This window comes from Anser brachyrhynchus (genome assembly GCF_964034855.1).
Source record: "Anser brachyrhynchus genome assembly, chromosome: 7".
In the NCBI taxonomy this organism is placed as follows: Eukaryota; Metazoa; Chordata; class Aves; order Anseriformes; family Anatidae; genus Anser; species Anser brachyrhynchus.
In genome coordinates, this window is record NC_137701.1 from 25,372,194 (window position 1) to 25,385,139 (window position 12,946).

Genomic DNA, 12,946 nt, shown 5'->3' on the forward strand with positions numbered 1-12,946 from the left:
AAAGCAAAGTGCCAAGCTGTCTTGCTACAGAGGTCAGCTAGGATGGATGCTGCATGGAAAACCCCTGTGAGTGCATCAGAAACTCCTCGATGACCTGAGAACCAGGAGAGGAAGTCAAGAAGCATCTCCATGTTACAAACATGTAACTGAACGAGGACGAGCGCAGACACGACCACCCAGGGGACTGCTAAAGGCCGGTCCCTGCGGAGGGGAGGCATACAGCTGCTTCAGGGCGAACCGACTGAGGTCTCTCCCTCCTCACGGCCGAGGTGCCCGGCCGGGCCCTCCACGAGGGGACTCAGCAGGCGGCCGTGAAGCCGGGGCAGGGAGCCAGAGGCCTCGATACGCCCGGCGCCGGAGCACCGACCGCCGGCACCCGGGGCGGGCCGGGGCAGCGGCGCCACCTTCCCCCGGTGCCGCCGTGAGCCCGCCCCGGCCGCTCTCTCTAGGACCTGCGATGAGTTTGCCCGCCGGAGCCGGCCTCAGCGCCTGCGCGGAGGGAAGCGGCCGAGCCCCTTATCCCCATGGAGAGCTCCGAGGCCGAGCCGAGCGAGAGCCGCCCGGAGGAGGACGGCGCCGCGCCCGGCAGCGAGCCTCAGCCCCCGGACACGGTGAGGGTGCGGGGGCGGCCTCGGCCCGGCTGCCCCCCGCCGCGGGCCTCCGGCCTCGGCGCGGCCTACCCCGGGGGGCCGAGCACCGGCCTTTCCTGAGCGCGCTGCCCGGCCGCCGCGCCGCCGGCCCGGGGAGGGGTCGCGGGGCTCGGGCGGAGCGGGGAGGCCGGGCCCGGGGGGGAGGTGAAGCCCGGTGGCTCTGCGCTGCTCGCCGCGGGGGCTACAGGTGGGAAGAGCCGTTCTCGGCTGCCTCTCCGAGCAGGGGGTGCCAGCTTTTCTGGTCGGTGTCAGAGGGGTTTGTGCCTTGCCTGCCTGCTTCCGTGGCGATAATCATAATTGTTATTTTTTACTTCTCGGCGTTGCGCCCCCACGCCACCCCGAATTGCACAAAGGGATCCATCTCCTGGCTGGGTTCGGCTAGAGGTCCCCGGAGCTCTCTGCCTGCCCGGGGGGGCCGTGCGGTCCTAACCGACTTCTGCCTGGTTGTGTGAGAGAGAACTATCGTCCTCACTGAGATTTAAAAACAACAATAACAAAAAAAAGTGGAATCTCATTCAGGATGTATTCTCCTCCCTGTGAAAGGGGAGTAGTGGCTGCACTCATCTCAGGCGTCTGGTGGGGGAATTCACTGGTGGTACGGAAGTGGCTGGGTAGGAAGTACTGAGAACTATTTGTGTTTTTTTTTTTTTTTTAAAAAAAAGTTATTTCTTTACTTGTAGGAAAAATATTTCTTCATTCTCTGTCTTCCCAGCTCCTGATGACTAAAGGTGTTCAAAGCTGTGTGTTGACTTTGTTTTATCCCCAAAGCAGGTTTTCTGTTTTCATTTGCACGTGTGGTACAAAGCAGAGGTATAAAACGAAACACTGCCTGAGCCTTTATTCTGTAGAGACCTGCCACTAAATGATAGTGGTGTGGGGGAAGGAGAGGTAGGGTTAGTAGCTTTTGCTTTGTGTGGCTAATGTTACATGAATCTTTATTTTCCTCCCCTAAAAAGATGGAAGACTGTTTAGCAAAAAAAATGGAAATCACTGTTTCAGAAGCAGAAAAGCGGACTGGGAGAAATGCCATGAACATGCAAGAAACATATACTGCTTACCTCATTGAGACAAGGTGGGTGATGAGAACTTGCTCTCAATTGACCTGGATGTGCCATTCCAAACAGGTTCTCCCTCCTTACCCCATGAAAATATTCAGGTACAGCTGATGAGGGGATTTAGTTGGTTTATGATTTGTTATGTGATAACAACGTACTCTAGAGGAGTTTTTCCTGCAAAAACTTGGCATCTGATCTGCAGTTCAGTACTAATGCTGGTTTTGCCTAACTCTGCACTGTAACTCTACGTCTGAAGCTAGGTGGAAAAATGTGTGCTCGGAAGGTACTGCTTTAACACAGTGTCAACAACTGTATGGGTTGGATAAATTTATATCTGTATATATAAGGTTGTATATGCAGCTTGTGTGTGAGAGAGGTTGTGCTTCGTGGTCTAAAGTAATAGTTAGACTTGTTTGGGATCACAAGGAAATAAAGAAGTCTCTTGACTTAGGTCATGTGGTCAAAATTTACTGCTCCACTAGTGTTTGAAGTGTATGTGGTGATCAGATCAAGCAGAACTCCTTGTAAATGTTCTAGGGTAAGGGTTAATTAACTATTTCCTTCCTTCATACTAGTTTGAACTTTCACTGGAGAATTTACTGCTTTCAGGCCTCTTCTGTTAGTAAGATTAATAATACCAAGTACGGTTAACGCATCTAGTACCCCAAATACAACTCGCAATTTTAAGTATCGAGTAGTGAACAAAGCTTAAAAATCTCTTACTTATAGCTCCTTCTCAAACAGTCACAGATGATCCTGCACAACAGGAGTCCGTTTATTCAGCTGAAGCAAGGATTTCAAAATTAAACTTTATTAGGAGTTTTGCATCTGTCTTTTGTACATTGACAGTTGTAACTGTTGGGCCTTGTCTCAGGAATGATGGGCTGTGTAGATAATACTCTCTGAAACAAAACAGTTTGAACTCTTCACAGCCTTAGCAAAATGCAGCCTAAGTTTTCTAGTTGCTAGCTCAAAGGCTTCTCAATTTGTTTAGCTGATGCAGAGACGTACCAGCCATACTGACCGTGGTGCAGACCTGTGGGGATACATTTACTGTATTTTGCTAAACTTCATACTGTACTTCTGCTTTGGATTTTAGTCACGTTTTTAAAATACTGTAGCTCTTTGACACTTGTTAAGATGTTTTAAAAATACTTTTAGAGTGTATTGATATCAAAGACCATATCTTCTCACGTAGCTAATGCTATTTTTCCTTTATTGGTATTTCTCAGTGGGAAGAGAAGGAAATTGGAATCACTGGTATCTAATTGTGATATGGAGTATACTCTGGGGGCATCTTTATGCAGCCCTAGAACATGCTGACTGCGTCTCCTTTCTCAATCATCCTTGCATTACTTTAAACTCTCTCCCGCTGGTCTTTCCCAGTGGTTCCTTCCTAGTGGCAAAACTGTATTTTGCTGCCCAGATTGCCTTCTTTCATTAAGATTTATTTTGTTCTGTGGTCAGCAAATACCAAGACCAATTACATGTTTGTCACAGCACTATTGAAAATGTGGGTTTGTCACATCTCTAATAAAATAGGTTCTCTATTCCTTTTGCTGAGAAGGCAAAATTTCTTGCATAAATATAATTGCTGGCTATTAAATGTGCTTCCTGCTGAGCCTGTAGCCGTAGGTGGGCTTCACAGCAATTTGTCTGTGGGTAATAGGATATTTTGGAGCTGAAGAATAAAACTCAGTTTATAGTAATATAAAAGGACGACCACTTAATAGTTGTGTTACACTCATGTGAACTGGGGTTCCGCTGTTGCTGCTATCTAGGATTTAACTTCGATTTGAATCGAAGAGTTGTGTGCGACTTGGTGAATGAGGCACAAGGTGGATGCAATTAAAGCCACCGTATATTTGTTACAGAACAGGAGCTGACTACTTCAACTTTTAACACGTTAGTTTTGCTAGCTCAGACAAAGCTGTTTTCAGAATATAATTGATGATATTGTGTCCTTTTTCTTTTCAAAATGAGAAGATTTATTACTATTCTTACATTTTCATGTGACTTGTTGATTTTTTTGTAAGTGATAGTGCACCTCGATGTAGTTTTTTTTTTTTTATGAGACAAAACAAACTTCACTGCTGTAGACCACCAGAGTCTCGGCAAATTCCAAGGGTCATGCTTCCTGAAAGCATCTCCTTTAGTCTTGGTTTACACCTTTTTGCATTAGCTTAGTGGATTTTTGTGGTGAGCTATTTCCGTTCAATTAGTCTTGAAGTCAGTTTGTTTCACAGCTTCCGTTAAACTATACAGTTATTTAAAAATAACTCAGCTCTTACATTCTCCCTGTGAGAACAGATGAACACTTCCACCTCTTTGTGTGAAATGGCATTAAGGGAAGTACAAATTCTTATCATTAAGATGTGTAACTAAATATTCCTTCTTGCAATGCAGGTGCTCAGGGTATCATTTGCTTCCTGTAAGGGAAAACGCAAATACCCAGGCCCTCTAAATTCACAGTTGTTTGCTTATTAGAAATTTAGGCATCTATGTCTCATACCAGAATCTTCAAGCTGCAAGAACTGAAATGGTATAAAACTGAGAATTTGACTCCCTGTCTCGTACATTCTTGTTTTTTGTGACAGGGCTGAAAATTAACCAGGGTATAAAGGACCTCTAAATGCTCTGTGTTGATGAACTGCAATTTGTTTGTTTTAATTATAGTCCATACAGGGATGCCTTTCTTTCCCATACTCCATAAACAGCTTCTTCTGTAGTAGTAGGGCACTTCATCAAGCTAACTCTGCTTCCGTCCTTGCTTGCTTTCAGATCTCTAGCCTCGTCCTTGAGGTGAAGATAGTGAATGTAATTATTTTTTCTTTTGTGTGTGTGGCTTTAGGAAAAAGTAACACAACTTTGTGCAGCCTGGTAGCTGACTACATGAAGACTACTCTGAGAGAAATGGGCTTGAAAACCAGTAGCCAGCTAGGTCAGAGTTCAGTGGCACTGATGTAGCACCATGGGACTTCAAGAATTTATCCCTTGCTATGCTTTCTTTGAGTTCCTTTCCCAAAGTCTCCTGTTCCACGTTGCCCAGCATGTGTTTCCTGGGGGTAGCACAGAACAAATGCCAAAAGGGGCATGCTGTCTTCTAGTATAACTGCAAAAATGCAGCTTTCTGCTCATTGAGAGTCGGGAAGATCGTTTGCTCCATCCAAAGGAAGTGTTAGAAAGAACACAAGAAAGAAAGTCTGAATTCAGTATGAGGTTTAAACAGGGGAGAGTCAGGAGGCAGAAAAAAGATGGAAGAGTTGAAAAGTCAGTTTACTGCTGGTTTTTACTCAATTGATATTATGAATCATTAGCCTGCCTAGTAGATGTGTATTTTAATTAAAAACAGCACTCTTCAGCTGATGATTTTCATGGTGAGGTGACTTTTTTTTTTTTGGTCACCTTCTGACAGGAGAACTGCCTCTTTGCCATACAGCTTGCCAGGTGCCTTTTGGTGACTCACAAAGTACATAGTCGATCTGTAACAATCCTTTTTCTGTTTGTTGAGAGACCGAAATGCATAGACCGTTTTTAGATATCAAATAGAAAAAGCGTCCTTGAATGGTATTCGTCTTCACAGAGCGTGAACGTTGTCCATTGCAGGGGAGGGGAAGTAGCTGGAAGGTCAAAGGCTGAAAGCTCACTTACCGCCTCCGTAACTGAAGCGGTGATTGGCTTTACAGGGAAATAAACTAATATATTTCCTTCTCTTCTGATTTAATATTTTGCAGCCATTCCTCCTTTTATTGCATTAGGAATTGTTTAATGGCTCATTTAAGATAATTAGTTTTAAATGGCAAATGGGAAGAGGTTAATTAGATGGACTGAAGTTTTCACATTGGCACGTCGAATTAAGGCAAATGAACGCGGCTTTTGGAGTAATGTAATTTTCTAATCACTTACGATAACATCAGTTATGAATGTAAAAGCTGGAGGTTTCAATTTTGTCTTTTAATTTTTTTTTTCAGGCAGGTTGGTTCATTCAATGAATAACGTGCATTGTTAAAACTGTACTTAGAGGGGAAACATATGGTTTTCCTGCCTGAACACTGTACAAGTATTATATTGTGTTTTTAAAACCAAAACAAATTGAGAAGTTTGACTGAACGTCAACAAGTGATTATAATCTTAATTGAAACTGGTCTGCAGTACTTGTATTTAATGGTAGAGTTCATAATGTGGTCTAAAAAATTAGATGGTAATGAAGGTATTAAGTGTAACGAGTACTTTTGTGGATTTCCACTTCCTTTCTGGAGCGGTGTTCCTGGGGAGAAACACTCTTGTAATTGGTGATATTTTATGGTCTCATAACGTAACCAGGTGGGGACATTTTTTGGTGCAATTAAAAAAAAAAAGGGATTTCTCTTATTGTGCTTGCCTGTCCCAAATCCATCCTTGTAGTTTCAAACTCTTTTTTTATTTAAACCTTGTTTAAAAGGCAGTTGTGTGGATGTAGGCTTATAATTGAGGGCTGTTCAGTGCTTTCGTGCCACAGCTTTCCAAAGAACTGCTGCTCCTGTCCTTTACTCAGCTACGCAGTCTTGTGCAGAATCTGGCTGATTTTACTTTGTCAAGGCTTGGGTGGAAGGGGGATTTTAAACTAGCATTAATAACTTTAAAATGCATCTTAAACTTACTCAGATGGGTTAACTGGAGAAGCATGGCTGCTTTTTTGGATGTTGCGCAGCTGTCCTGAGATGTTGTCTTCCCCTGCAGCTGTTACCAGGGAAGTTTCACTGCCTCTCGGAAAACATCTGGGGTGGGTGCTGCCAGGGCAGGGGCAGCAGCAATCCCCATCATGCAGACAAGGCACAGAGCGTAGTACGTGCATGGAAGACTCTTGCCGAGGTGTACCGCGATTAGGGTGTTGCTTTTTGCAATGGGAATTTGGGCAAAGAACTGCAAAAAAGAGCAAACCGCCCAGGCACGTTTGGCCTACAAGGTTCTCTAGTAGTCATCTAAACTGCAATTTACCCTGTTTCTTCAGGGTGCAAAGTGAGGCTTGTGTGCCCCTAATAAGGGCTGTAAAGCTTGAGTAACTTGGGTTTAGGGTAGCCTAGCCTCCTGTGCACAGATCCATCTCCTCAGAACAAACTGAGGCTGGACCTTCAACTGGCCAGACCTCAGTGTGGACAGGGAAGATGTGGTGAGTAGCATGATCTGGGCGGACAGGGAAGATGTGGTGAGTAGCATGATCTGGGCGGCATCGTCAGTCTGTTTCCTTCCTCCTTGAGTTCTTGAGGCCTCTGTTGGACACAAAACTAAAGTAACAGGGTCCCCATGTCACTGCTGCAGTAGCACAAGTTGACTTTGACTTAGGGCTAGGTCTATAGAGCTGTGGTCTTTCCCTGCTGAAGCCCTACACTTCTAGGCAGCTTTTCAGAAAAAATTAATTCCTATTTAATCTCTTGATTCTTTTTTCTTTTGGTGTGTAGACTGAGATGTTACTATTGATTACTGTGTTATTTTTTTTCTTTTTAGATAACAAATGTGTTGTTAATTCTGGTAGGTATAAAGCTGTTGTAGCGGGCTGCTTGAAAAAGCAAAAAGCACATTTAAGACTCCAAATGGTCTGTCTTTGTGGCTTCTAGTGTATAGTTAACTCTGCAAAGCAGCCATGAAGCATTAAGGGCATAATTTACACTGGAGCATTCTTCTGTCAGAAGGCTGCTGTCTCTTACAGTGATAGCTTACTGATGGTGTGTTGACCTGAGCCATTGCAAGTGATAAATGAAGTGCTATGCTATTAAAATATGTGATGATCCTATTGATGTATTTGCCTTCCTTCAGTATTTGTAGGAACGGATAGGAACCTGGAATATAAGTGCGTTCTCTTCTGACCTGCAGTCTGTATTACAGATGTAGAGGACATGTTCTTTATCAAGCAGACCTGAGTCTATGAAGGAACTTTAAAATTTATAAATAGATTCTTCTTTATTTCATTTCTCTTTCTTCTGTTTGTAGCAGAGTGCTTTTTTTTGGTTCTTTTCCTAGACTTGTGGTGCTAGAATTAATGACAATAAAGTGCGGGAATTGAGAGTTTTAAGGAAAATACAGGTCAACTTCTTCATGATAAAGCTGACTTGGCAAAGATGGCTGTGGGGAGGAATAGCAAGCCTGAGCTGGGTAAGTGAAGGCAGATCAGCTATGGAAAACAAGTTACTTAACTTTATTCTACTTATTTATGTTATTATTATATTGGTATGAGAGTGCTATGTTGAGACCACTTCCAAATGCATGCTACCAGAATTTTGGATAGGTCTTTTCTAACATCTTGTGAAGTTGTACTTCTAAAGAAGTGCACTTGAAAATGGAGTAGGAATGTCTGGACCAGAAACTTTAGAGAAAGGAACTTTTCATTCTTCTGTGAGCTGACCTCATCGATGTTGTAGGGGCTCACAAGATTATTCAGAAGGTGATAAATGTAAGATTAGACCTGTACTGCCTTGGGAATTGGTTGGATTATAGGCAGACGAGAACTTCTAAGTACATGCTGTGTTGAAATGAGACACCCAAATGGACTTTTCTGAAGAGTTAGTACTCAGGAGATAGAAAACTTTATATTCCAAGTTGCTTACGGGAATAAAAACGTGTAGAATAAGTTAAGTGAAAATAACCACAATCAACAGTATCTTTCCTGTAGGGCTCATATTAACAGGGAGGAAAAACAAGAATGATATTAAAAAAAAAAATAGAAAGCAAGCTTCCTTTTTGCAGTTTACTTTGGGAGGGACTTATTAAGCCTCTGTCACTCTGATGTGTGTCTGAGTTGTGTTAGGCTGCCACAAACTGTCAGTAGGGTATGCATACCTAGCTGGCCTCTAGTTATAAGGTGATGCAGTCAGTTTTAAATGTGAGCTTATGATTTTAAATAAATGAGTAGCAAAGCTCTCCTTTTACAGGAAAAAAAAAGAAACACTGGAAAGAGGAGTCAGTTAAACTAACACATATGCCATCCCTGGGTTGCATTTGTTGTGTCCAGGATTGGTTGCACATAGGAGTGACGGAGATATTTAATAGCTGTGGACTAAATGCATCCTACAGTTTCTTCCTGATTTGTTTTGTTGTGGAGAACCCCTTGTTCCACACCTGAGGTCGGGATCAGAAGTCCTCCTGCCTTCAGTGTGAGGGTAGCTGCAGTCTGTGTCGCTCGGTGTGGTGCATCTGCCTGGCTTCAGGCAAGTCTCTGCTGGACGCTGCTGCCCTGCCAGTAGGACGCATCTGCGGTGTGGATGAACCCTTTTGCAACATGGCTGCGTTCTCAGAGCTGGCCTGGCCTGCATTTTTATTCTCTTCCTATTCCTGTTTGCTTGTGCAGTATGTTCTCAGGCAGGGTCTACGTAATCCTGTGGTGTATTGATGGCGGCAGTCTTGCTTAAGTGTCAGTAATAACCCAGAAGCAGAAGTAGTGCTCTTGAAGCATCTGTTGTAAGCCTGTGTAACTGAGTCACAGCTGCTGAAGTTGGAGATTTGAAGGTTCCCTAATTCTGAAGTACTTTTATGTGAGTGTCTCGAATGGTCAAATTATTTACCAAATCCTGTTGGGAGTTTCTTTTCTAGCAAAGACAGGTTTGCATCTTCAGCTTTCAGCCAAGCAACTAATTTACTGGGGTCTGATAGCTTAATTCCTTATCTACATAAATTAACCTCCGGCCCAGCAATAGTACAATCAGCAAATACGTGCTTTTCAAGAATTGGATAACTGAAATGTTTAAATAATGCAATGTTTGTGTAGCAAGGAATGCCACACAGCCTGTCAGCCCAGTGCTAAGCTAAACGTACTCTCTCCAAAATATCATGGTTGCAGTTATGACTTTGAGTCAAAATACTCTGTAATAAGGAAATTCTTCCTACAAACATGCTGTAGGCTGTTTGCAGTGTGACTTAGTGGCTGTCAGCAGTGTGCTGGCCTTTTTTCTTAAGTCAGTCTGAAACAGTTTGAATCTGCAGCAGTTTAGGTTGAATTGTTTTTATGAGTACAGCCTTGTTCTTATTCTTTCTCCCTGCGAATTTTCTTCCTACAACTTCAGTTACCTTACTGACGTTCTACCCTATTCATTTTTAAAAATTCCTATTGTGTAATTCTGTATTATATTACTTCAATCTCAAAGTGGAACCACAATTTATTTTTCAGAGCGAGAGGATATAGCAGTGCTGTTCCTCTCTAATGAGAGTTCAGAAGGATGACAAAGACTACCTCTATTTTTTTAGGTGTATCAAATACATGGCGCTGCTCTGGGGCTGGGTTGTTTGTTTTTCAGTAAGGTCACTAGAAAACCAACCTTGTAGATTTAAGAATAGCTTTAAGATATCAAACGATACGTGATCTCTTTAGATATCTTTAAAACTTTAGTCCATAAAGTTCTTAAGAATTCAAGAGCTGCATAGTGTGAAAGAGAAGCTGTGGCCACAAATTCAAATACAGGAAATCCCATTTAAATGAGAACTTCTTTACTATGCAGGTCTTCATAGGAAAGAAGTCTGTCAGGAATGGGTTGCCCAGAATGGTTGCAGAGTCCCTGCACTCTGAGATATTCAAGACCCAACTGGAAATGGCTTTGAGCAACCTGCTTTGAGCAGGGGAGTTGGACTACAGACCTGCAGATTCCCTTTCAACTTCAGTTAATCTGTGATAATCTCATAACACAGTTAATAGTCTTCCATATAGGTTTTTGCCAGGGCTTTTGTACGTTAAGTAGTCACTTAATGTAAGAACTAAGGTAGGCATAGACATCGCTGGGTTCTGTTAAGTGCCATGTCTGAAGGCTCACTCTGTCTGTCCTGGCATATGCTAACTGCCAAGAGGTGTTATCCACCTGTTACTTATTTTATGATATTGCAAAGAATTTTGGTTGCTTTAACTGTTTTGTATGAAGAATTATTTTTTTCAGGTTTTTAGTGACTCTTCAATCCCGTAAGATTCCACGATTTCTCCCTTTTTAGTAACATACAATTCTTTAATCCCTTGCTATATGATGTTGGCTTTCTGTTCAACAAAATGTTCAGACGCATCAATTTTTGTACCTGCGTACTGTATCTTGAGCCAGTTTATTAGACTACACATCCTTAGTCCTTACATGTGAAAAGAAGAACAAAAGATTGGAAGTGCTTTGAAATTTGCTAATTTTTCTTGAAAACAAACAAACCAACAAAACTTAAAATTTCACGCTATTTCTATTTTGAATTATTCTGGCCGTTACAGATGATCTAACTTTTGTCTTAAGTGGAGACTCTCCCAATGAATAGTAAATTCCTTCTTGCAATGCACTGTATCCTTCAGTGACTCATGAAGTCATGCTGGCTTGGAGCCCAACACTGTTCCAAGACAAATATATCTAATTCTATAGTGCTGTGAACTAAGCCACTTGTATAACTGGACTGTGACCTACCTGTTTGCGGTGTGATGAAAATGCATTGACTTTTCCTGTGTTCCTGGCATGTGCAGATGTTTTGAGTGCTATCAGGCAGATATCAAAATGATTTTTCTTTTAAATCGAGTTTGTAGACACAAAATAAAGATTAGATTACGAGCAAGTTATGTGGTAATCATTACTGAGAAACTTTTTAGCATCATTGCTGATGGTGTGAGGAAGAAGGCGGTAGCTTACTAATGTTCAAACATGCTGTTTTATTTTTCAGGGCTGTTGAGTCCCAGAATGAGGGACAGTGCTCCCCAGTGGACTCCCTGTGGCGACGTTACAGTGAATTTGAGTTGTTGAGGAATTATTTGTTAGTTACCTATCCGCATATTGTTGTTCCACCTTTGCCAGAAAAAAGGGTAAGGAAGCTGTGACTGCAGCCTGCTTTGTATTGTTCCTTATTTATTTGCCATTAACGCTCTTCTTTTCAAATAGGCTGACTTTGTTTGGCACAAACTATCAGCAGATAACATGGATCCAGATTTTGTGGAAAGAAGAAGAATCGGTTTGGAAAACTTCTTGTTACGTGTGGCTTCTCATCCTGTTCTTTGCCAAGACAAAATCTTTTATTCGTTTTTAACACAGGTACAGTAAAATGATGTACTTTCTAAATACAGATTTGTAGTGATCATTTCGTTAAGATAATGCACTTTTCTTCTCTTCCCTCCCACTGTCCTGTGGCTTGTTCTGTATCTTGGAGAAAGATAGACAACATTAATACACTTAAGATGCTTTTAGCCAGATGACCCTTTTCCACCTTAATAGCCTGTTGCAGTTGTACAGTTGGCCTTCTAGTGTACCTTATGACTTTATTCTAGTTTAATTTTAAGGCTTCTAAGAGAGAATTTTCACCTCTTTCAGACAGCATATTGAGAAGCTAACGTGTTGGCTGAGAACTACTTCAGGTTTAGTGCTAGGAAAGCTAGCGTGTTATACTGCTGGCTGCAGAGGGTGTACTGGTGTCCAATTTGCCTTTTGGATGTGTGTAGTTTCTTTAGCATCGTGTTTTAAATTGCGACCCTCTCATATGTTATCCCAAACGTTGTGATCTGATTGTTAGCCAAAGCATTTCATTCTGCAGTTTTCAACTTTGGGCATTTTTGATCTGTGCTTTGATCAGAGATTCCAGAATAGTGGGCTGAACAGAGATGTTTACTGTAGCACAATATAGTATGCAGATGAAGTAGCATGGATAGCAGTATGGAAGCAGTGGAGAAACAACCACTACACGTGAGCAAGAGGACTGTGTGCACGGTAAACAGGTGACTTCAGTCACTGCCTGCACGTTTTCTTTGTGCTCTGTCTCAAGCTGCAAAGGTCCTTGGTGCAGCTGATGGTCTAATAGCCAGCAGACATCTGCCATTCTTTCTAAATAGTTGAATTTTAAGTCTTTAGATAAAGCTGTGTAGGCTTCTCCCTCACCCCCAGTTGATAGAACGTGGCAATGGAACACTCTTACGTGGTGAAGAGAGAGGTTTTTGGGGGGAGGTTAGTGTTTAAGCAAAACGTAAGGACAAGTTGTTAACCCGGGTTCTTGAATTGAGATGGGGAGGGTGCCTGAGGCAGGCCCCAGGCTCACTGGGAGACTCTTCTTTCAGCTCTGATGTGGGCTTGATACAGGGAGCTGGGAAAGCTGTGGCACTCCTAAGTCACTTTAACAGTACCTTTTTTTCTTGTGTATTTCTTTCTTTTAGGAAGGTGGATGGAAGGAAATGGTGAATGAGACTGGATTTCAGTTAAAGGTAATTACTGTAGACATTTCTTTTGTGACTTGTGACACACAAATAAACGCTTCAGCAAACATTGTAGGCTGTCTATG

The 12,946-nt window shown here is 42.4% G+C and overlaps 1 protein-coding gene across 1 annotated transcript in view; it reads left to right on the top strand.

The window, feature by feature from the left end:
• Positions 1 to 227: 227 nt before the first annotated feature.
• SNX4 (sorting nexin 4) overlaps positions 228 to 12,946 on the top strand; it is a 34,280-nt gene continuing 21,561 nt past the window's right edge. The window contains exons 1-5 of the mRNA XM_080600624.1: positions 228 to 611; positions 1,607 to 1,722; positions 11,348 to 11,486; positions 11,563 to 11,712; positions 12,822 to 12,869. Of these exons, the coding sequence (XP_080456750.1) occupies positions 525 to 611; positions 1,607 to 1,722; positions 11,348 to 11,486; positions 11,563 to 11,712; positions 12,822 to 12,869 (540 nt within the window). The 5' untranslated portion in view covers positions 228 to 524. The remainder of the gene's footprint in view (positions 612 to 1,606; positions 1,723 to 11,347; positions 11,487 to 11,562; positions 11,713 to 12,821; positions 12,870 to 12,946) is intronic.